General features: G+C 37.4%; 1 protein-coding gene and 1 long non-coding RNA gene across 2 annotated transcripts in view; both read left to right on the forward strand.

Moving 5' to 3' along the window:
• The first annotated feature begins 642 nt into the window (after nucleotides 1–642).
• The window catches only part of LOC124253534 (ubiquitin carboxyl-terminal hydrolase 32-like), a 91,498-nt gene continuing 65,543 nt past the window's right edge, over nucleotides 643–26,597 (forward strand). Inside the window, 1 exon segment of the mRNA XM_046687337.1 lies at nucleotides 643–790. Within this exon segment, the coding sequence (XP_046543293.1) occupies nucleotides 733–790 (58 nt within the window). The 5' untranslated portion in view covers nucleotides 643–732.
• LOC124253535 lies at nucleotides 8,683–25,468 on the forward strand. Its single transcript, XR_006892230.1, has 3 exons — nucleotides 8,683–8,693; nucleotides 10,321–10,323; nucleotides 25,317–25,468. It is a non-coding gene; the product is annotated as an uncharacterized LOC124253535 (long non-coding RNA).

The following is a 26,597-nucleotide window of genomic DNA, read 5'->3' on the forward strand; positions in this document are numbered from 1 at the left end:
CATTACAGCTGTTGAAGACTAATTTATTGATTTTGATACCATTATCATAACATTTCTGTGCAAAATGTGCAAAATACATGTGCAAAATAATAACATGAATTCGTGTGATTTAGTGGTGAGAACGTTAGAATTTGTTATATATGTTTTTATTTGTATATATAACAAACATTAAAAAGTACTGAATTTTACTTTTTAGGAAGTTTATCAAACATTTTAAACATTTAAGTAATGCTATTTGCGCTAATTTAAAGTACAATCTTTGGTGCTGTTAATATATTTATTGTCTTAGAAAATGTCTGTTTAACATAAAAATATCCAGTTGGCCTTTCTGGTCAATATACCAGTTAAACTCTTCCCTCACATTGTGATCGTACTCCGGCAACAGTTGGTGCGTGTATTGATTTTCATATGTGCATAAATTATAGCTAGATAAAGATTGAAGAAAATAATTATTCAAAGATACATGAAAGGTTCTTTCAAAATTTATTGTCTGTGGTCAACATGAATTTATTGTTTTAATAAGGAATCTATCGATTTCAGCCTCAGCGCAGAATCAAGCATAATTATGGTCAAAGGGAGGTAATCCATTTTCATAAATCTATTTTGCTAGATCTCGTAGATTCTCGGATAATCGTCGCGTGATCTAATATGGCGGATAGGGAAGCGAACCGAGTGTAGCAAATGTATGAAATAATGTTTTTCCTGACGTAAATCTTACTATATGCATTTAGCATGGGAGGTAAAGACTCAAAGTTAGCTTTCATAACCTGTGAGGAGGCCGTTAAAAGAGGTAAGTCGTTCATGTTGGGACTCAATTATGCCCTGACGGCTGTCAATCGAGGATAAGCGATCTTCATTTCCTAGCTGACGACAAAATTATTTCTGTCAAAAATTTGCGATCGATTGGAAGGGAAAAACAACAGTTTAGCAAGTAGGTTTTAGATGGCAGTGATGGATATAATCAAATATACACATGTCCTGATAGAAATATGTGACCACAGAATATAATTATTAACATTTCAGTTATGATGTTTATGATCTGTTTGTTGTAGTGTCATTCGCAAATTGCGCAATGAAACTTTCCGTAACGTGACTACAGCCACGAGCAGGATGTTGTCTGGCATTGCATGTTTTGTTTATTTATTGGCAACATGTGGGACGACTATCGTTACCATTCTCACGTAACCCATGACAGAAATCTGCCTGACAACATTGTGTCATATCATTCATACCTCTGTATCATATCAAGCTTCTGTCACTGACAGCGGTGTTTAACGGAAAATCTTGTTATTCATATGTTTTAAAAATCAAACTCATTCAATTTTACCAAGCCTATTATTTATACTAATAACTGATTTGTTTTAAGCTGATCATATTATAAATATAGACAGATCTAGAAACATATTTATGACATTTACTACAGATATCACTTTTGACATGTCACTTGATTTGTTGAAGACATTGCCAACATTTCCGTCGTCTGATGACCAAGGTTTATACATGTATTATATGGGATATAAATATTTGAGAAAACATATTGCAAAATATGTATCTGATGTTACATACAGTCTGCATAACACTTGCATATCTTCTAAATACTTGTGGTTTTGTGTTGTACTGTAGACGGTAGCTTTGACCATGTTATTTGTCAGCACCATCCAAGTGGTCATGGGTTTCGTAATTCACCACAGTGGTAAACATCTGAGACATGAGTCATTTCAGACTTGCTTCATATATGAACATGATGAAGCTGACATGTCATAATATAACTGGAATACTGTTCAAAGGGCCATTAACCCTAACTTACTGGCTTGACCATCGTAACTTGTTTAAGGGTTTGGACAAGTGGTCAAGTCCCAAACTGGAATGTTGTTAGACCACACTTTTTTAGTTGCTTTACGGATCTGCTGTTAGTGATTTTTGTTGAACTGAAAAAAATGTCTGAATGTGCTCTTATATATTCCTGCTGACAACATATTGCACCTCCAAAATCATTTTCTAACGAAGAACCTGATCTGATATAAACATCCACACCTTGATTTCTACTGGTCATGCTATGGACTATCAGGTGTGTTACTGTATGAGGGAAAGGAGGTTTGTCCAGTTCCCTATGTCAGTCCGTCTTTCTATTCCTCTTCTGACCGACCTGTAATTCCAGGTCGAGGTGACCTGTTTTTCAAAATATAATCTAAATTTCCAAAACCAGGAAGGTGGATACACCAGATTCTTCAACTGGTAATTTTATCAGTTGCCTCTGAATTTCCTGTGGCATTAACAATGTTCAAATTCAAGACGTTTAGGTTTGCAAGAGATCCGTGTCATTGTAACACTGAACGCCATGTTCGGTTTCCCATGAATCTGGAAGTATATATGTATTTGTGATTGTATACAACGTTTGTTGTTGTTAATTGTAATATATTGATACTATGCATAGATACGCAACAGTATTCTAGCTAGGTTTGCATTGTTTAAAGTAACAGCTGTGATGCAGGCTCCCCTCCCACACTAGGCCATGTTTATTTTTGTAGACCAGCTGACCTGTAGTGGAAGAGGAATGTAATTGTTTAGGGATTGTTTTTTCTCCTATTGAGTGGTATTTTCCTGTAAATAAATCTTGTAAAGCAAGTAGAAGGAAAAGGTGTGGTCTTGCCATGTGGTATGTGTTTTCAAGTTCATATGTCATGTTCATAAATGTTTTCAATTTCATTTTTTTAAATTTTTAAGTTGAAAGGTAGCTTTTATTGATTCTGGAAATAATTTTGGATATAACACGTGAACAAGCTTAAGGTATGAAGAATACAACAATTATTTTCGTTGGAAATAACTTTTGTAGATTTATTCAACTAAGAGAATCTTTCAATGAAAATCACCTATAAGGTCCAGTCCTTCCTGAATTGTACTAGTATTTGACTAGACTTATGCTTAGTCTCCTAATATATAGTTTTGAACGAAACAAATATCCCCATATACATTGAAAATGAGCTCCTATGACATGCGAGATTCAGAACCAGAGGAAATCCTGCTTCATTAATGGCTTTAGCATTGCAGAATGGGTTTGGCAGAAGGGAAAATAATGTTGTTCAGGGACTGACACAGACTAGTCTTGGAGTAGTGTACTTGTGTAAATTTCCATGCCTACCTATTTTCTGTAGCATGTTGTGTGACGGACTTGTGAATGAATGCATAATCCGTATCAGACTCCAGCAGAACGTTAGGAAGGCATGAGTCCTAGATTTGTATTAGTGGGCAGCAGATGGCGGACAGAAGCTGATCAGTTGATGGATATAATTTCACACCGTGGGTAATAATAAGCATGATAATTCATTTATATAGCACCAGACTTAGAACTAAGTAAAGTTCTCATTGGCACTGTGAGGAGTACATTGCTGATAGGTTTCTCTAAAGAAATAACAAAAGACGTCAGTTTGCAAGTTCTGATGCAAAGGGGTAGTGAGCTCTCCCAAAAGTTGGAGAAAAGACTGAGAAAGATCTTTCCCCTAATTTTATCTGGTAGACAAACACTTAGTTAATGCAACAAACAAAAAGCTACATCTTAACAGAAAACAGAACATCAAACTTGAGCTGTAGTGTCACATTGACATTGTTAAGGGCTGAATGGAAGGGAAACTAACAAGGCTGAGAGACTGTTAGACTAACACTTAGTCTCTGAATATATATAATGATGATAGAAACAAATAATTCTTTTAGACTGAAAAGAAGCCCAGGTAAGAAGGGAGATTCCGCCTGAAACTGAAGAAATCTAGACTTGCTTCATTAAGGGCTTTAGCATTGCAGAAAGGGCTGTCAGGAGGGAAAATAATGTGGTTCAGGGACTGTGAGACGGACTAAGGGATGTGACACTGACCCAGGTGTGTCCTACTTCAAGTACTTAAGTGGTCAGACTTGCACATGGTGGAGTGAAGCATGGTTAGGGTGTGTGGTCTCTGTAGAGGACAATGGTCAGTTGTCCGCCTGTCCCGTTCATCATGTTTATGTAACCATTGGTAACAAGTACAAATGGCAGACATGCATGACCTACATGTTACATGACATGTTTGTGGGGAACCTTGAGATGTAATGACTCTTGATGTGGAATCTATTTGACATGTCAATGTGACTGAGTTTATCACATGCATTTTCATGTGATTAACAGGATCGGGTTGTCCGGCTCACTGACTTTCCAGTCGTGTTCCATGATCAATGCTCATGCTGTTGATCACTGGATTGTCTGGTCCAGATTCAATTATTTACAAACTACTGCCATAGAGCTGGAATATCGCAGAGTGCTGCAGTAATTAAAGAAACAGCATGAATTTTTTACTCTCTGTTCTGAATGGTCTTTTCCATATGTGGAACAATGCCAGATGTTCTGTTATGTATGAAGGTAACGAAGATTGAAACTTTACGGATAACAACTTCTTGTTTGTTGTATAGAGGGATGTTTCGGTGAAGTTTCTTAAACCGTTGTCAAATCAAAAGTGAATAATGGTACAAAATTGTCAATGTGGGGTTTTCATTTTAAAATTCAAATTGGTTGAAATATATGTGTAACGCCCCAGTCCGAAAATTGGACATTTTGTTTTGAATTAGTAATGTCCCCATAACCATGGTTTTGATTTTGAAAATGATTGTAATAACATCAATGAAAAATTATTAATTGACGTTGATTAATATTCTGATGTTTTCACGGTTTGACTATAGGGCATATAATCTGATATTTATGTTGTTGAGATTTAGGATAACTACTGACCAGCTTACATGGGTAGGTTGAAAACATACTGATCCTGATTGATGAAGATGATCAAGTTAGAGCTTTCTCCTGTTCAGTAGGGATGGTGGGTTAGCCTAGTGGTTAAAGCGGTGGCCCATCAGGCTGAAGACCCGGGTTTGATTCCCTAAATAGGCACAATGTGTGAAGCCCATTTCTGGTGTCCCCACCGTGATATTGCTGGAATATTGCTAAAAGCGGCATAAAACCATACTCACTCACTCACTCCTGTCCAATATAAATTCTTCGATAATATCATTATCAAGCTAAAAATTCAAATGATATTGCCAAATGGGTACATTATGTGAAGCCCATTTCTGGTGTCCCCTGCTGGAATAAAACCTCTCTTTTTCTCTCTCTCTCTCTCATATAAAACAATATTCCCGAGCAGTGTGTCATGCCCTTGAATGTTACAATGTTTTATTTGTTAAAGAATACGGCTGTTACACACATGTTCAGTGAATGGAACCCTATCCTGTCATGAATTCAGTTCATTATTCACTACCATTAAAATCAAATACTAGTATTGATGTATGTTATAAAAAAGGGGTGTATTTTGCTTGAATTTAGGCGTTACTTGTCAAAGTGAGATAAGCATGATATGCATGATAATAGTCAACACTCGTACATTTAATTTGACAGTAACATGGTCACTGGTTATTGTTGTTGACAGATTAATGAAAATGGTAAAAACTAGTGGTGGTCCGATTAATTGAAATAATCGAAGATTGGTCGCAGTGACTAAACAACCAAGCAATCGATCATGTTTTCTCATAATCGAACACAAACAATTCTGGAACACTTTTTGCATTAACAATATTTTTCACATTGTTGGTTTTTTAGTTACATTTCATAACCACTACAAGCTTGTTCCAAGTCATGATTGAATTTATCTTAAAGACTCAAGCAATTTTATCCTTTCAAGATGTGAAATTTGCCACCCAAAAAACCCCCAAAGAACTACATGTTTTTTCATTATGTATTTTTTTTCATTAACAAAAAAACAAAAACAAAAAAAAACAGGAAAATTTCATAATTGACGCTAACCAATTATTTTCGATGATTGATCGGTTGTAATGTAGCAATCATCAATTATGAAGTTTTAACCAATTCCCAACACTAGTCAAAACCGGTTCAAAAAGTATTTTCCTATTGCTTTATATAATATAATGAATAATACATCTGCTGATGATTTGTTATTGTACTCGTTACCCAATATGTGTCATATTCGCTTTATATATGCTTTAAAAAAAAGTAGAGCAACCTGAACTTTTCAATTTGGATAGAAAATATAAGTGTAAACAAACGTTTCAAAGACAGACATCTTATGAAAGCACCATGATTTCTCTTTATCACGACGACCTGTGAAGGTCGGGGTTAGAATATTGATCATCAGTAAGCAATGCTTGTCGTAAGAGGCGACTAACGGGATCGGGTCGTCAGGCTCGCTGACTTGGTTGACACATATCATCGGTTCCCAATTGTGCAGATCGATGCTCATGTTGTTGATCACTGGATTGTCTAGTCCAGACACGATTATTTACAGACCGCCGCCATATAGCTGGAATATTGCTGAGTGTGGCGTAAAGCTAAACTCACTCACTTTATCAGCACCCCTCAACACAACACATGGGATGCACGTCCACATCGCACAAGCCCCATACCCGTGCATTGGTGTTATTCTTGATTTTGATGGTTTTCAAGAAGGCAGGTAAATCACTGTAAACAATTAATTTTGACGATCATCTTACGTCACACAGCTCTTAGTGTTTGTTTCTAGCTGTTCTTATTTTGTTTGAAAATGAAAATCATACACATGTAAATTTCACGTCATACACCAATCATCTTTTAAGAGCAATTACTGTACAAACAACTATGGTCATAAGGAAGTGCAAGTGGTGATGTACTCTCAAAATATTCATTATTATCATATCAACATTGATTGACTCTGAAAAAATGAAGTTCCCCTACTTTTTTTAAGAGTATACTACAGGTTTATTCACTGCAGTCCTATCAAATTCTGTGTTTGTCTATTGCTCTTCTATGTTTTAAGTTCTAGGGTGTACCTGCATGCTTCAACATTTTTAAGGGGTGCATACAAATTTCAAATTTTAAAGCATGCATACAAATTTCGTGAGGTGCATACAAATTTCAAACAGAAGAACCTGCAATCAAATTTACTGAGGTACATACAAATTTCCAGAGTGCACTCAAAACATCCCAACAAAACAATATAGATGTCAGTAACCAAGCTCTAATGTCAGACTAAATTCAATAAACTTATTTCAAACAACAAACCAAAATAGCTGTATAGGTTGTCCTTTGTGTCAACAATCCTTAGCTTGTTTATTCTTCAAAAATAATGTTTGCAGTGCAGCATAGATCGCTGGTAACGTTCACGTGTACTTCGAAGGTCATCATTGTTATGACAGGCCCTGATTATACCCATCTGAATAGCAACAGCAAAGAATATGTCTGAAGTACCTGTAGTAGGGTTATTTGAGTGCACTGGATGAGTCAGGTCGATTATCTGAAGTGTAAATATGTCCTGCGGTGCTTACTATAGTGTACTGGTTCGAAAGTATCATGGTTGACGTGCCATGGTAAAGAAAGCTGTAATAATAACATGATGGACTGAACAGAAGAAAGGTATAATAATAACATGATGGACTGAACAGAAGAAAGGTATAATAATATCATGATGGACTGAACAGAAGAAAGGTATAATAATAACATGATGGACTGAACAGAAGAAAGGTATAATAATAACATGATGGACTGAACAGAAGAAAGGTATAATAATATCATGATGGACTGAACAGAAGAAAGGTATAATAATAACATGATGGACTGAACAGAAGAAAGGTATAATAATAACATGATGGACTGAACAGAAGAAAGGTATAATAATAACATGATGGACTGAACAGGAGAAAGGTATAATAATAACATGATGGACTGAACATAAGAAAGGTATAATAATAACATGATGGACTGAACAGAAGAAAGGTATAATAATATCATGATGGACTGAACAGAAGAAAGGTATAATAATAACATGATGGACTGAACAGAAGAAAGGTATGATACTTCATGGATGACAACTTCTTATTATATTGTGATGTGATGTTTCGGTATAGATTATTATTCCGTTAAACCATTGTCTTGCTTGACAATGGTATAAGAATCTATACCAAAACGTCACATTATAATTTTAAAAAGTTGTCATTCCTAAAGAATCATACCTTTCTTAGTATTCGTTAACTTGTAATATGCCTACCAATCAGATTGAACATTTTGAAATGAGGTTCATAAACATTTCAAAGTTTTTTTGTCATGAAGAAAGGACTGAAAGCTCCAGAGTATATTACTTTCTATATACTTGCTTTTGAGGTCTTTCTATGAGAACTACAGCCCTGTTTAAATGTAGTTTGAGATGTCAGGGTACAAAACTTGATGCATTTGTGGAAGGAATCAGGAATTGAAAAAATATCTAGATGCTTTGTGTGTGAAAAATTGGGATTTGATTCGAGGCAGGCTCGCCCATGTTAATAAATTAAAGAGTGTTTTTTTGGTCGTTTAACATGTTTGAGTGAGTGAGTGAGTAAGTTTGGTTTAAGCTGCTTTTAGCGATATCACCAGGGGACACCAGGAATCGGATTCACACATTATACCTGTGGGGAATTGAACCTAGGTTACCCACCACCCCCTCGAACATGTTTAATGATACGCTTAGTACTATGCAGTGGTGGGGTGATTATGATTCAAATCATGAATCTTGGAAATTGAAAAATATTTTAATCGTAGAATAATTGTTGTTTTAAATAATGGCTAAATTTCACTACAATTACCAGTGGCTGAAGGGATGGTGTAAATCGAGCTAGGGTCCATGCAGGTAGCCAAAGTACTGTAAGTCCCTAGCATGGTGATCAGCCTTCAGTTGCTGGCGATGTATAGCCTATTTTGTCCTGCGTTGACAGGGTTTTATATATTATATGTATGTATTATGAATTTAAAACTAGTTTTAGTCACGATATGGCTGAAATATTGCCAATGTGACTTTAAATTTTAACTCACTCACTCACTTAGTATTATGCAGTGTTCAGGTGAATCTGATTCATACCACGAATCTTGGGTAACGTGAATATTAGGAAATGAGTCTAACAAGTAAGCAGCTGTGAGATTATAACAAGATATATTCTGTGACATGCTTTCACCATAGTGTTACAGTGTCATGTCAATGACCAGTGATCTAATTACTGTCAAGTTATGTATATGTGAGTGTTGACTGTTATCCTGCCTGATTTTGATATAGTCCATTTTGCTTTGATAAATAACACCCATATTGAAGTAATTTCCTTTCTGAAAAGTAGACCCGTGAAGGTCCGGGTTAGAATGTACCTTCAGTAACCCATGCTTGTCATAAGAGGTGACTAACAGGATCGGGTGGTCAGGCTTGCTGACTTGGTTGACACGTGTCATCGGTTCCCAATTGCGCAGATCGATGCTCATGCTGTTGATCACTGGAATGTCTGGTCAGACAGCCGCCATAAAGCTGCAATATTGCTGAGTGTGGCGTAAAAGTAAACTCACTCACTCATTCACTCTGAAAAGTAATGGCTACTCAAGTGATCACGAATAATGAATTGAATTCATGACATTTTACTGTACGATTCACCGAATACGCTACTGAATCATAGCGGCCTAACCATGCAGTTATTTTGACAGCCTGTACAAAATGAAGTTTGGGCCTGAAAAAAGTGATTGATGTTATGAACATTTTGTGTTGTCTGGAAACAATCACATCTACCAAATCTCTGTACTTTGTGGGGTGGTGGGGTAGCCAAGTGGTTAAAGTGTTCGCTTGTCACGCCAAAGACCTGGGTTCGATTCCCCATATGGGTACAAAGTGTGAAGCCCATTTCTTGTGTCCAAATTGGTTGAAATCATAATACGAGTAACGCCCCAGTCTGAAAATTGGACATTTTGTTTTGAATTGCTAATTAATATTCTGAAATATGTTTTCAAGGTTTGACTATAGGACATATGATCTGACATTTGTTGTTGAGATTTAGGATAACTACTGACCAGCTAACATGGGTAGGTTGAATACATACTGATCCTGATTGATGAAGATGATCAAGTAACAGCTTGCTCCTGACCAGTAGGGGTGGTGAGGTAGCCTAGTGGTTAAAGCGTTGGCCCATCACGCTGAAGACCCGTTTTGATTCCCCACATGGGCACAATGTGTGAAGCCCATTTCTGGTGTCCCCACCGTGATATTGCTGGAATATTGCTAAAAAAAAGCGGCGTAAAACCCAACTCACTCACCCTGAACTTTGTGTCATCTCCAACCTGTATGGCTTTATTCTAAGACTCCATCGCCAATATTTGTTCAACTGTCAGGTCTCGGCATGACTGCATTTGTTCAAGTGATACGCCACCGAAGTGTACTGACAAGTGTGTCAGCTATATTAATACAGGCTATTTATGGCCCCTGGTCCTCTATCTACCTCAATAATTTGATTGTGTTAGGCATGTGGTTATTGCAGTGGGTTTCCTCCTCACAGCGTGTTATTTCTGTACTGTATTGTGTCCTCCTAATTGTTTGGAAAGCAATAATTTGATTTGTTCCTGAAGATACAGGACTCATTTTACCTCATTTTGTTAAATAGATTGTTTATTAGCGACCGGAAAAAATATGTTGTGAGTGTGAAAACAATAGTTTGTCTTCATATTTAAGCAGAAGATTGTTCATTTAGAAGCAGCGACCCCAAAAATATGTTGTATCCTAAAGATCTAATGTCCAAAGATTTGATCAGCTCTCTAGTTGGTGTAAACGTCTATACCTAAGGTTGTTCTATGCAATAAACAAGAAGTTGTTATCATAGAGTTGTATGCCTTACCTAATGATCACCAGTTGTCTGAATCCAAAATATGAATAACAAATTCTGTATGCTTGATGAGGAAAGTATTCAATATATTGGAACCTTAGTCTGGTAATTAAGGTGGCCCAGTCATTGGCGGCGCTGTGATTCTCTGTGCAGAGTTCAGAAATGACATACTCAGTATTGATCACCATGACATACTCAGTATTGACCACCTTGACATACTCAGTATTGACCACCATGACATACTCAGTATTGATCACCATGACATACTCAGTATTGATCACCATGACATACTCAGTATTGATCACCATCACATACTCAGTATTGATCACCTTGTCATACTCAGTATTGATCACCATGACATACTCAGTATTGATCACCTTGTCATACTCAGTATTGATCACCTTGTCATACTCAGTATTGATCACCATGACATACTCAGTATTGATCACCTTGTCATACTCAGTATTGATCACCTTGTCATACTCAGTATTGATCACCATGACATACTCAGTATTGATCACTATGACATACTAAGTATTGACCACCATGACATACTCAGTATTGACCACCATGACATACTCAGTATTGATCACATGACATACTCAGTATTGATCACCTTGTCATACTCAGCAATGATCACCATGACATACTCAGTATTGACCACCATGACATACTCAGTATTGATCACCATGACATACTCAGTATTGATCACCATGACATACTCAGTATTGATCACTATGACATACTCAGTATTGATCACCATGACATATTCAGTATCGATCACCATGACATACTCAGTATTGACCACCATGACATACTCAGTATTGATCACTATGACATACTCAGTATTGACCACCATGACATACTCAGTATTGACCACCATGACATACTCAGTATTGATCACCATGACATACTCAGTATTGATCACCTTGTCATACTCAGTATTGATCACCATGACATACTCAGTATTGATCTTCATGACATACTCAGTATTGATCACCTTGTCATACTCAGTATTGATCACCTTGTCATATTCAGTATTGATCACCATGACATACTCAGTATTGATCACCTTGTCATACTCAGTATTGATCACCATGACATACTCAGTATTGATCACCTTGTCATACTCAGTATTGATCACCTTGTCATACTCAGTATTGATCACCATGACATACTCAGTATTGATCACTATGACATACTCAGTATTGACCACCATGACATACTCAGTATTGACCACCATGACATACTCAGTATTGATCACATGACATACTCAGTATTGATCACCTTGTCATACTCAGTATTGATCACCATGACATACTCAGTATTGACCACCATGACATACTCAGTATTGATCACATGACATACTCAGTATTGATCACCTTGTCATACTCAGTATTGATCACCATGACATACTCAGTATTGACCACCATGACATACTCAGTATTGATCACCATGACATACTCAGTATTGATCACCATGACATACTCAGTATTGATCACTATGACATACTCAGTATTGACCACCATGACATACTCAGTATTGATGACTATGACATCCTCAGTATTGATCACCTTGTCATACTCAGTATTGATCACCATGACATACTCAGTATTGATCACCATGACATATTCAGTATCGATCACCATGACATACTCAGTATTGACCACCATGACATACTCAGTATTGATCACCTTGTCATACTCAGTATTGATCACCATGACATACTCAGTATTGATCACCATGACATACTCAGTATTGATCACCTTGTCATACTCAGTATTGATCACATGACATACCCAGCATTGACCATCATGACATACTCAGTATTGACCATCATGACATACTCAGTATTGATCACCATGACATACTCAGTATTGATCACCATGACACACTCAGTATTGATCACCATGACATACTCAGTATTGATCACCTTGTCATACTCAGTATTGATCACCATGAGACACTCAGTATTGATCACCATGACATACTCAGTATTGATCACCTTGTGATACTCAATATTGATCACCATGACATACTCAGTATTGATCACCATGACACACTCAGTATTGATCACCATGACATACTCAGTATTGATCACCATGACACACTCAGTATTGATCACCATGACATACTCAGTATTGATCACCTTGTCATACTCAGTATTGATCACCATGAGACACTCAGTATTGATCACCATGACATACTCAGTATTGATCACCTTGTCATACTCAATTCTGATCACCATGATAAATGTATTAGCAGCGTTGTAACTTAGTTAATTTTGAATTGCCTGTGTGCAGATAGGCATTATAAATTTGAAACCCCAACAGTATGACACACTGTGTATGAATACATCACCCTTTTTATGGATAACAAGTACGTTATCGTCACGATGATTCAGAGCTACATCTTGCAACTACTTAATGGCTGTCAAAGACTATAAACTCTGTACACTTGTAATTTGTGTCATTTTCAGCTTGATGACACTTATGTCTTAAATCTCACTGACTAAATGAAGGCAGGAAGTGAAAATGGGTTCCTCTGCCTGCTTATTGTATTATGAGATTCGGTGACTCATCTTGAGCAGCACACAAACACATGCCAGATAAAGGTAACCTGAAACAGCGAAGTAAGCATGTATTAGGATTTAGAATTATTTTCATATAAGTCCACTCATCAGATTACAATGCCAGATAAACTCCAACCCGGAGTGTAAAGATAAAAGGCATGCCTACCCTACAATAACTATTGGTACCCAGTATTTGGACGGCATTTAGAAATAAGGTCAGACCAATTTTATTTCTTGTTTTAAGGATTTTTGTCCTCAGAAAACCTAAATGCAGGAAGGAAAAGAAATAAAAATAAAATCACCAGTCAAGGTAATATTCCTTCTAAATACTCAAAGTATTTTACTGTTGGCAATTTATGAAGTGTATATGGGGCAAAAAAAATCTGAAAAAAACTTTTTCTGTAAGTTTACATTTTTGTCCAATAAAAACATATGGAAAATTTATATTAAAAAAATCTTATTCTTGAAAAAATATGACAGGCGGATCCATGAAACAAGAAATAAAATTGGTCTGGCCTAAAGCAAGAGGTGAGAATTTATAACTGTCAACTTCTTTATTATGTATATTCTTATTTTTTCAAGTGATGAAGGAGTAAGATTATACTCCGAAACATTGTCTTCCTCACAATAAAGAAGTTGACACCAATAAATTCTCACCTTTTATTGGTACCCAGTGTTAATATTAACATGAGTTGATCGAGTCTTTATTTGGAGCCCTGGGCCTAGATTTTCGAAGCTCATTAGTACTAAGATAGTCGTAAGTGCCATACATTAACATTAACTTACGACTATCGTAGCGCTAAGAGAGCTTCGAAAATCTAGGCCCTGGTTGAAGTATCCCACTTCTTGTAAAGTAATATTATCTAATCAAGGTGATATGTATGATGTTCAGTCAAGTTTTGCAGATAGACATGCAGACAAACAGGTTTCACTCGTATAAACCAAAATTGTCTGCTTGTCATACATGTTGGTCGTTGTGTTTATAATATTAAAAAATCATGCACTGATGCAAGACTTGTGTAGATTCAGGTTAGAATTTATCTTTAGCAACCAATGCTTGTCATAAGGGTCTGACCTCATTTCGCCTACACCTCATATCGCCTACACCTCATATCGCCTACACCTCATATCGCCTACACCTCATATCGCCTACACCTCATATCGCCTACACCTCATATCGCCTACACCTCATATCGCCTACACCCTTATGAAAACAAATTTAGGGTTGACTGCAAATCACGTAAATGCTGTTATACCTTTAGAAAAGTGGACTCTTCCACTAATGAGGTATACTTCCACTAATGTAAATAAACTTTTGCACTGATGATTTATTCTAAGTACGCTTAATAAGGTCATACATTCAACAAGTTAAAATACCAATATCATCATCATGATCAGTCACATAAGTCACTCACATACATCATCATCAGAGGTGATACATAATTCAGTCACAGAACAATTAATGTAAGTGTCCAACTGCATCTAGAAACTGCATCACAGTTTTTCGTCCAGTTGCATTGTGGGGCATTCTCCTCTTTAGTCCATTGTGAAACCCCTCCAGGTGGTTGTTTGAGCGAGGTCCAGTGTTCTCGTGCTGGTTCCAGATATTACTGGGTAATCTGGCGTTGTCTGTATCGGTATCCAGCATGAAGCCCATGTTGACCGCCTCTATGTGAAGTTACAAATTCAGCTCTGAAGATTTGCCATTTTGACGCTGAGTGTGAAACTTGCAAAGGTTTATATACGACATTGCAAAAAAGCATAAGATGAGATGAGCAGGTCTTGCTAACACAGAAAAAAAAGCTTAGGTGATCAAAGTAGAAGACGAGTAAGTCATGTTTATACTACAAAAACATATGTATGGTTGATCAAAGTATCCCAAGAAATATGGTGAGTAAGTTTATACGATGAAAACATGTATGGCTGATCAAAGAAGAAGATAAGTAAGTCGTGTTTATGCAATCAAAACATGTATGGTTGATCAAATGATACTAATGTAAGTACATGAGTAAGTCATGTCACACAGACAATGTACAAGATCTTTTTGGTTAATGTTAACAGCCATTTGGGTAATACCCATTATTATGATAGGGGTGGTAGAACTGGCCATTATAATTATTGTAGGCATATGAGGTGTAGGCGATATGCGATATGAGGACAAGCCATCATAAGAGGTAACCCGATCCGGTGGTCAGACTCAGTGATTTGGTTGACACATGTCATCATATCCCAACCGTGTAGGACCGCCTCCGTGGTGTAGTGGTTAGAGCGTCTGCCCAGAGAGCGGAATGTCGCGGGTTTGATCCCTGACCGCATCATACCAAAAGATGTTAAAATATGGTACTTGTTGGTACAAGTACTGGCGCTAGGCATTAATGGGTACAACAAGGACTGGTCGGCTCGGAGTCAGTATAATGTGTCTGAGTGGGGTATTCATGCTTCAGTGTGGCATGGTATCTCAGTGGGCTAGCACTATAAAACCAGCTTCAGTCTGGGCTAGTACAAGCAGCCGCACATACACATACACATGCATGCACGTCGTCATATGAGCGAAATATTCTCAAGCACGACGTTAAACCCAATTTCACCTCACCTCCCCCCCAACCGTGTAGATTCAAGACTGCTATTGATATCTCTCCATCACCTATTTGAGATTATTTACAAGATACTACCGGTAGTTGTTAATCCCCACTACACTGTACAATGACTGTGAGTCGTCCGGAACATGCTGTGCAGTTATTTATCTATTTATGTTCATGACGTAATCCATGTCAAGTGAACTTGGTCTGGAGATGAAAATGAAACATTTCTTTCCTTAGCATAGCTTGGGTTAGTGAACAGAAGGAAACAGTTGTTCTTGTTTTTTAGCTTGGGTCAACACGCGTGTCGTTACGCAGTATGCACGTGGTTTTGAAAATCTTGTGCATTTCATGGTCAATAGCTGACACCAGTGTTGAACAGCTCAACATTATCATCTAAACAGATTATCGCTGAGGGACAAAGTCGTCCATAGAGCTCCAGCCAGGAGTTACAGATTGCTAATAAGAAATTGCTTCCATTATTCGGAAGACATTCACGATAGAAGTTGGTGTAACATTCACATTTTCGGTGAATATGTAATGTGGGGATTTTTCTTTGATTTTAAGCCTATTATTTCTGTTTTGCTGTATTAAATATTAGACATAATTATTTTGACTTTTCATTTGTTTTATCATTGTTTATTAAGAACTGACTCATATCCGGTTAGCCTATGTGCCGCTGAGCACACCACTGCCATTATGTGCTGACCTTGCAAACAGTGCTTCTAGTCAGTGGTAGTGCCTAAACTATTATTTTCCCTTCCCTGCGAAGTAAAGGCCCAAAGTGAAGCAAGTCAAGATTTCCACAGGTTCAGGTGGAATCGTTTTTCTCCCTGGGTTCCTTTTGCATTTAGATGGATTTGTCTTCTTCATTTTTGGATCAAAATTCTATATTTTCAGAGTATAAACCTTAGCCTAATAATAGTCCTTTGAGTTATGACTATTAAAACAAAGCTGTATATTTTGCATGCCATTGACTTAATGCTGTCACTTCCTACAGTGAGTGAATGAGTTTAGTTTTATGCTACACTCGGCAAGATTCCAGCTATATGGCAGCAGTCTGTAAATTATCAAGTCTGGACCAGACAATCCAGTGATCAACAGCATTTGCATCGGTCTACACATTTGGGAACTGATGACATGTGTCAACCAAGTCGGTGAGCCTGACCACCCAATCCATTTAGTCACCTCTTACGACAAGCATGGGTTACTGAAGATCAATTCTAACCCAGGTCTTCACGGGTTCTTCCTACAGCAGACTTAACACATGCAAAAATATGTACATAATCCTATTCAACGTAATGCAGAGATGCCAACCCTTACGCTTTAGGCGTAATTATTACGACTTTGACCATTAAATTACGCCATTACACTTAATCTGCGTTTCGGTGAGTTTAGAATTTACCAGTCCATGGGACTGGTAAGCCTCAAATATACCAGTCCCTTATTATTTTCACCAGTCCACTTCTTTTCCATGTTAAATAAAGATAACAACAAGAATGTGTGTGTGTGTTTGTGTTTCATTTTAACTCTTTCAACACCAGTCAACCAGAGGCATTTACTGCCGTGACACGAGGATTCCCAGAGACCCTGAGGTCATAGATGAAGCCTATGTTTATGAAGGAAATTATAAGCTTGTAAAAAACGTTATTGCTACTACATCCCATACACCATTTAAAAGATCTAATCCTACTGTTGATAAATATGAAGTTTATTTTTATAATATTATTCAAATAATACAACTACAACTTAAATAAATGTATTTTTGAATGAAAATGCAAGCTTACATTTATAACGTCCAGATAAACCACGAAAAAAGCAAAAACTATGGCGATTTTTTTCCATTTGTGACATGTGATAACATGTCCGTGCCTTTTTCTTTTATATTTTCATTTTTACGTCATCAGAAAATGATTATAAAAAGATTTCTTAAATAATATGTATGGTCGCCTATTTCCCGATATCTGTGGCTTTCCGCTCGGTAACATGACATAACAACGGAAAATACCTCCGTTTTCGAAGCTTCGTATGCATAACATGCGACGTGAATCGTTTGATGTCGGGCATCGTTCGAAAGCTCTCATGGCTCTGAACATCAACAATATCACTGTACCCTTGCCAAGAGTATTTTCACAGTTGTAAGAAGCGATTTTATTGGATAAAGATTGGTTTCTAATGGCGCTTTTAAGCCACAGTCTGCTATAAGGGTCGTGGTTGGTCAAAATCGGACAAGTGACCTAAGGCAGCCAATCATATTACAGTAATGGATACCGTCCTCGTAAACGAAAACCTTCAGATTTAGACAAAAGTTTTGGGTAAAATAATGCTATTCTGAACATATTAAGCAAGAAATCGCTACCTGTACGTAAATTATGGAACTTATTGGACGTATCGTGCTAGGTTATGACCTGTGACAAAAATGCTTCATGTATATATTTTCGCATTAAACATCGTGTCCGAGCGTGAAGATTGAGGCGGCGAGAGCCGAGATGTCACTCGTCAGTGACTTGACTTACATTACATGATCGCACAAAAAGATGGAAATAGTAATTTTTATATATACGTTTGACAACTTTTATGAATGTTGTTGTTGATTTTATTCATTAGTTTATTCAATTTATTTAATGAATTCCTCGAAACATCGTTACTTTGCTCTTTGACAATGTTATTGTAGACCCGCTGCCGAAGCATGTGTCCGAGAATCGTTGTTTTCAAGAACATTGCGAAAAATAGTTTATAATTTTAATTCTGATGATAATATATGATAAATTGAAATTTAATAAGTGTTTTCAGACATTGTGAAATGTGATAGATTTGATATATGAATCAAAAGTCAGGTAGGTTCCTAAAATTATGTCTCATTTTGACGTTGTGGCCGATTATTCGGCCTGCGGTGTTGAATGGGTTAATATGTCCATTCCCCATCGTAAAGTTGTCTTACTATTGGCCCCGATAGAGTATTGAAATCTGATGCATTATAACCTCACGCCAAAATGCCTCTCATCTGGATCGAGGCTAAGCGAGACGTCCAGCCAATGACAATAATCGCTTGGGACTGTTACTAAAAATAGACACGGAATTCCTTACACGTATCGCATATGGTGCAGATCGAATTTACATGGAAGTTTCCTTTATCTAACAGTTGCTGGTAATTTGTATTGCCAATTTGGAGGAAATGATTTAACCGGGTGTATTTATTGCCGGTCCCCAGGACTTGTTTGCCATAAATATGCGGTCCTTTGATTTTTTGGAAAAGGACGGTAAAATACCGGCATATGTTTACAGATTTAATGAGAAGGACATGAGATGATTTGGGGGGTAAAGCTGATTTCAAGAGCATCACGATGACCATACATCCGTCTGTTAGATACTTGCTTCCATTAGAGATCGGTTCTCGCCTCGCAAATATGGTACTCTAATCTCCAGTATATGACAGTTCATATCAAAGATCTTTGTCATGTCTAACCATGTCTAACCATGTCTAACCATGTCTACAAATGAAGTACAGCGACGGACGGAGGAAACATGGTCCTATATAGTGCCACTGTCTGGCCAGTGTGTATAAGCACGTGTGGGTTCGCACAGTGATTACTAAGATGGTGTAACATGTATGCTCAGCGCTCACGGTACTGTTACTGGACACACCTCTCGAACCGATTTTAGGAAACCAGCCTCTAGAACCAATTCCAGGAAAAGCTAATGGGTGCTACTAAAATGGAATGGATTTTCCAATTCAGCAATTTGAAATTATGCACTTGATAAGTATGAGTGTGCTCTATTATGTGTACAAATTGTTTGGAATTGAAAGTATCAGTTTATTAACGTTTTTGATCATTTAAACATAGAATGTGTTTAAATTGGAGGTTTATAAGAAACTCGATTTCCACATTAACTATGAAGTAAAGCAGGACAATTATTTCATATTGCTCACATGGTCACGTGGCTCCTAATTTGCCACAGCTATGTTCATTGGTCATTTGGAATTGCCAAAATGCAAAGTGCCAAAGTATCATTGGCTGAAAGTTTGTTTTGAATAATCCAAGTGTATATTATAGAGAGATATTTCACCTGAGAGACAAATTCCGCATGATTAAGAGGTTGGAGGTGTTTGCACCAATAACAAATTGACTTTGAAAAGAATCACTTGGGGATGTGTTGTATCAGTGTTAATCTGATTTGACTCCCGTGTCTCTTCTTTCAAAGTGGTGACCTGAGAAGATCCGGGTTAGAATTGATCTTCAGTAACCCATACCTGTCATAAGAGGCGATTAACAGGATCAGGTGGTCAGACTCGCTGACTTGGTTGACATGTCATCATACCCCAACTGTAGATGATGCTCATGCTGTTGATCACTGGATTGTCTGGTCCAAATCTGATTATTTACAGACTGCCGACATATAGCTGGAATATTGCTGAGTGCAGAGTTAAACTCCATCCAACCAACTTTCACAGTGGTGGTTTATCCTTACTAGGAACGTGGTGAAGGATGGTCGCAGGGGATTACTAGGGGATTAAAATGATTAACAAGTTTTGTTTACAACAGGTAAGAATCACAACAACTGGGTTTCTAGATAATCTGTGGGAATAAGACACTGATGCACATGTAAATGTAGTTTTGTTGTATTAGCTGAAAGGTGGTGATGTGTGATGGTTGCACCAACATACTCATTGACCCCAGTGTGAATAGACAAGTCTGTCCCACAGTTCCACACCTGTGAAGAGATGTGCAATGAGGTGTTAATCAATGTGTATCACCTATATACAATGATATGTTACCACGCCCTCCTCTGTGTTATATAGTGTCTCTGGTGTCTTAAGACCAGACGTTGACGCATGTTTGAAAGTTGACTTAGTATGGTAGCATTTGAGCACGATAACTTTATGTATTCTATTTCTGGCTTAAGAACTTTACTGCTATGTGTAGTGTTTGATGAGTAAAGTGGGTTAGAACTTTGATAAGAATGTGAAGAGAGATTGCTCTAAAATATATAGAGTTCAGAAATTAATTTGCTGGTTCCCTAGGGGTGGTGGGGTAGCCTAGTGGCTATAGCGTTCGCTCGTCACGCCGAAGACCCGGGTTCAATTCCCCACATGGGTACAGCCCACATGTGAAGCCCATTTCTGGTGTCCCCCGCAGAGATAATGATGGAATATTGCTAAAAGTGGCATAAAACCTCACTCACTCACTCACTCACTCACTCACTCACTCACTCACTCACTCACTCACTCACTCACTCACTCACTCACTCACTCACTCACTCACTCACTCACTCACTCACTCACACTCACTCACTCACTCACTCACTCACTCACTCACTCACTCACTCACACTCACTCACTGGTTCTCTAGACTGACAGCTCTGAAAATACCAGCACACTGAATATTTTGGTCCAATAGGGTTGCAGTTTATTGGTACACAGCCTACCAGTAAACATGATAAAATATTGAAGGTTGACTGAAACTGATATAGAGGGTCCAATAAAAGTGTCATTGGAACCATTAAAATTAATTCCAGGTGCCTGAAGGGACATCTAGATATCATGTTGTCTCAAAACAATACCTAAGCCAAAGTTTATTACGGGTTTATGGAACCATGCATTGAAACACATGGAAGTTGATGGGAAATGAAAGTGGTAATGTGTGATAAGTCCAGCCAATCAGAATACAGGAATTAGAATGAACACACAAAAATTTAATTATATGCACTTAAAAACGATGCTAATGTAATGTGAATGCATAGGGGTACATCTCATAGTGGAATAAGGATGTGGTAGATGAGTAGTCAGATATGTGGAGAGACGGTAAAAACATAAAGTAACTGACAAGATACTGAGTCTGTCTGGTTTCGTTGGGCTTAAGAAACTTTTACTAGACTCAATAGTCACAACATAGCTTACATCACTCCATAGAACTTGAAATTCTACCTGCCATTACGTTAAACAAACTGATCATGGTACAAACTGTGAAGCCTCTAGCCTGAAGCCTAAATCCAGTATGTTTTTCTTCGTAAATCTAGCTAATAATCCTAAAATAGCAATAAAATCTGCTGAAAATGGTGCCATGATTCAAGTACGGGCTAGTAGACTCAGTAGCCTTCTGGTAAACCTATACAACATGTACAAGCAGTGCATAGTGATTAACTCTCAAACGATGATGATGATCTGAATCACAGCAATAAGACAATACACACTCATATTTAATTGCTGTTATCAGTGATGCTTATTGACCTGGAACATTTAGCCTGAATAGTCTTGGGTCCTGGGGGGGTGGGTATCCAGGGTGACGATGACCTCTTGACTATTGTGATTAACGTAGAACACTGGCTAAGTACAAGCACACCAACTACAAGACCTGAAATTCTACTTGCCTAAGCGGTAGACTTTGCATCCTGGAATAATATTTATTTGCAAGTAGTAATTTTAATAATTTTAATTTAGTTTTAATAATTTTATTTTAATTTTAATTTTTCTGCCACTAAGTTCACAACGGACCATACTGTGTTCAAAGTTCAGAGTGAAGAGCAAAAGCCCTTATTAATAAGTCCCATTGGCCAAAGGCAAAAGTCCCAAGGGATTAAAGCCCCACAAAGATGAAAGTCCCTGAAATATTAAGAGCTGTTTGACAAAAAAAAAATAACATTGGAGTACTATATCAAGGTGAGCAGTGTGTACACCAATCCAATTGATTTATGAGGCTTAGTGGAGTCAAGTGACTGAATTCTGAAGGAGGTAAATATGATTTCAGACAGTGAACTATACCATACAACCATGTGGCTGTTGAAGAATAGTAAGGGTGGTGTTAAAGCCGTTAGACAATCATGTTGATTGGATGTTTATAAAGCATTGCATTTTCAGTGATTGTTGTTGTGGAAGAAGAACAACATTATGTTTGATGGGAGCAGGACAAAAGCCACCCTGATATACATTTTTATGTTTCACTTAACAAATAAGGGTTTCTTATCCTAATAGTGTCTAGGTGGGCTTATAACCGATGTATTTTTTTATTCACAGTGTACTTTGTCTGCCTCCCGAAATCAAGAGTGTGGGTGTAGGGGGTAACCTGGGATCCTGTAAATCAGCAGTCTGTTATAAACCCATTTGAGTGTGCTCGTCTCAACTTGGCCTTATTTTTGGGGTTTTGTTTGGTGTTCCATCAAAAATAGATCATAATTTTACAGCTACTTGACAGCTTTCTGTCAATAGTCAATGCTGTACCAGACAATCCAGTGATTGACATGATGAGCACTGATCTACACAATTTGGGATAAAAGGATATGCATGAACATATTATGAAGCAAGTCAGTGAGCCTGTCCTCCATATCCTGTTAGTCGCAATCACACGGGGTGCTGAAGAACAGTTTGAAGCCAGATTTTCACAGATGATATTATTACAATTACTCGTTTAATCTTTTAAACATTTTTTATAACTTTGACCAATGCTAGATGTGGTGGTCCACAAGGTACTATCACTTGTCCCTTCTTAATTATACTAATTTTGGATTAGTTAACATATGTTGATTTTAAACCCTGGGTTTATCTGTAAGGTATTTCTACTGCTTACATAACACTCCTCAAGCAGCCTGTTGGTATGCTGACATTGTTATGTTGTTGTTGATTGAATGTTAATTGCGTGTACGCACCGGCTAAGTGCTATGCACGGACTGCAGTATCCAGCAGTTAGGTGTTGGCTTTGTGTAACTAAATTGATTAGGTAATAACACCCTGTTATTTACTGATCAGAGGTGCCTGGATTAAATGTGTCAATCAGAACACACTGTCAGCAGCATTGATCTTGGTAACTGACAGGAAGCAAATTCAATATTTCCATTTACCAGTTATTTTCTGTGTTTGTGTATCTGTGTTTCTGGCGATGATTGAAAGCTGCCGAAAAGAGGATAATGAACACTGATAGTATAACCATGTTGTTGCCCTCTCAGGAGTCTGTATTGGGATTATTACAGTAAATCCTGCTTGTCTAAGACGGATTGTTACCATTAATATCGTCCAGCTAATATATATCTGGATTATTAATGTTAATGATCACTTTGGATTAGGGATGCCACGATACATCAATACCTTTTCTAAGACGGTACAATTATTGATACATTAAAAACTGTATCAATATTTAGTTGTGAAAGTATCGGTTTAAATATGTTTATGTGTCTTTTACATTTTGCAATTGTATCATGTTTTTTGGATGATATGAGAGTTATAAATGATTATTTTTCATGCTCAAAGATGGGAAATAAGAACTCTTTAATCTCTGAGAATAAAAAATGTTGATCTTTTTATGGACAATTATAAAATATGAAATATTAATATTCAAAATGTAACTAAATTTACGCAATAATGCCCCGAAAATAGGTATCGTGATATATATCGAATCGTGACATGGGTATTGTGATGCATATCGATTCATGAAACTTATGTATACATCATGTAAGTGATGGGTTTTCTTGATTAATGAGTAGGAAATCCATTACTTACGAATTGATTGCCGTCGTTTTGCGCCAATTGACAAAAAAGCAAAATAAAAGTAGAGGCTGTGTACAGTGGGTTTTATTTTTTTCGTTTTTAAGTCTATTAAGTGTCAGCTGTAACAACTTCACATACTGCTCAATCATTTTATTACTCAAAAGAACTGGAAACAAAAATCATTGATATTACTCATCACAATAACACAAGAGCATCATGAAACAGTAATCAATAGTTAGTGTGTCCCTGTTATATAGTTTTTATATGGGAATATAAATGCAGCAGAGTCACTTGCAGTTCATTTATTGAGCAGTAACAGTTTGATAGCATAATATGATGATGATTTTTCATCACTAAATATGTTGTGTAAATGACTATACAAGGGGTTCCATGGGCATTGAGAATTTCTCTTCTATTTGAATACGGGACCCCTAAACAACACTGAATCTACTTTTGTATCAGTAGTGTCAAGAATTTGTTGACTTTTAATTTTTAAATCTGTATACAGACACAGATGAAGAAAACTGGCCCATTCGTTCAGTCTAAGTAAAATTAGGCTCAGTATTATTCGTTACACTGCTATACTGAGTCTAACAAACCCTAAGTAGAAGGTCGCATCAGCTAGCCTTTTGAATTGACCAATCAGAACACAGCTTACAAAATCGCACAAGTTAACATTCGCACATACCGTGTGAACCTTTACCTCGAAAATATTTATACTCGAACAATTCCAAATGCTGTTTTTCGCACAATCGCTTCTAAGTGATACACATGGAGGACGCCATTATTCACAACAGTGAGTTAACAGTCGCTTAAAATAGCGTTTTCTTTTTCAATAATCCAGGATGTCATCTTGTGGAAATATACGCTAATGGCAACCATGTCATCAGAAACCCCTAAGCATATATATACTGCAGGTCAAATATCTGTGTTTTATGCTGATTTTCGTTTGTTGAGAGATCAGTGTCAGCGACCTGGAAAGAGAAAATCCTAAAACATTTTGTAAGTCCCACCGAACCCTAAACAGTAGCTGTCTGATTGGTTGAATCCGTTTGGCCGTCTCACGTTTGATTGGAAGGTCATAGGGCGCTCAAGGGTTAGCTGACGTGACCTTCTACTAGGGTTTGTTAGACTGAGGTCAGTATAGCAGTGTAACGAATAATACTGAGCCTAAGTTTACTTAGACTGCCCATTCATTTGAGCAGCACCAGGCTAATGTCAGTCTGTACCATGCCTACATTCACATTAGACACTTTCCAATAATCTACTCTTTTTCAAAGCTCTATTCTGAAAGTGGAAACCATTAGTATGTAGAATGTTAATGATTAGACAGTTTTCATATGCAACAAGATATCACTTTTTGACCTGTTTAACAAAAGTCTTTAAAGAAATACTATTTTAGTATACATGCTTTAAGCCTGGTAAGAGACCCAGTCTAAACTGTCTGGTAAAGACCAAGTCTTGACTACATGGTAAAAGACCAAGTCTAAACTTCCTGGTAAGAGACCAAGTCTTAACTACCTGGTAACAACTCAAGTCTAAACTACCTGGTAACAGACCAAGTCTAAACTGCCGGGTAAGAGGAGACTTGCTTCATTTGGGGCTTTAGCATTTGCAGGGATGGCAGTAGGGAATATAATGTGATTCAGGGACTGTGAACCTAAGTCTAAAGTGCTTTGTAAGTCACGATGACCTCTGGCTGACATAAAATATGTCCTTTAGGACTCCTGAGTCATGACAGTTCCAGTTGTGCTGTTATCTGAGAACTGTATCAGCAGATATCCTTAGTTCTTCCTTACTGTCATTCACCTCCTGATGTGATCACAGATTGTGTTTGTCAGTAAACACATTGGGATTCCAGGCAAGAATATAGGTCATCGGTAAAGTAAGCTTGTTCCCTCTTTACGATTTAAGAATATATGTCCTTAGCCATCTATGCTTATCTCCCCTTATAGGTCCACATCACCCCCACGCTTATCTCCCCTTTACAATTCTGCTGAAGAATATAGGTCCACAGCCATCTATGCTTATCTCCCCTTATAGGTCCACATCACTCCAGGCTTATCTCCCCTTTACAATTCTGCTGAAGAATATAGGTCCACAGCCATCTATGCTTATCTCTCCTTTATAATTCTCCTAAGAATATAGGTCCACAGCCATCTATGCCTATCTTCCCTTATAGGTCCACATCACCCCAAGCTTATCTCCCCTTTATGATTCTGGTTAAGAATATAGGTCTTCAGTAACCTATGCTTATCTCCCTTTTACAATTCTGGTCAAGAATATACTCCTCAGCCATCTATGCTTA

The sequence above is a fragment of the Haliotis rubra genome, unplaced genomic scaffold, assembly GCF_003918875.1.
Source record: "Haliotis rubra isolate DU_JTF1 unplaced genomic scaffold, ASM391887v1 Scf543, whole genome shotgun sequence".
NCBI classification, from domain to species: domain Eukaryota; kingdom Metazoa; phylum Mollusca; class Gastropoda; order Lepetellida; family Haliotidae; genus Haliotis; species Haliotis rubra.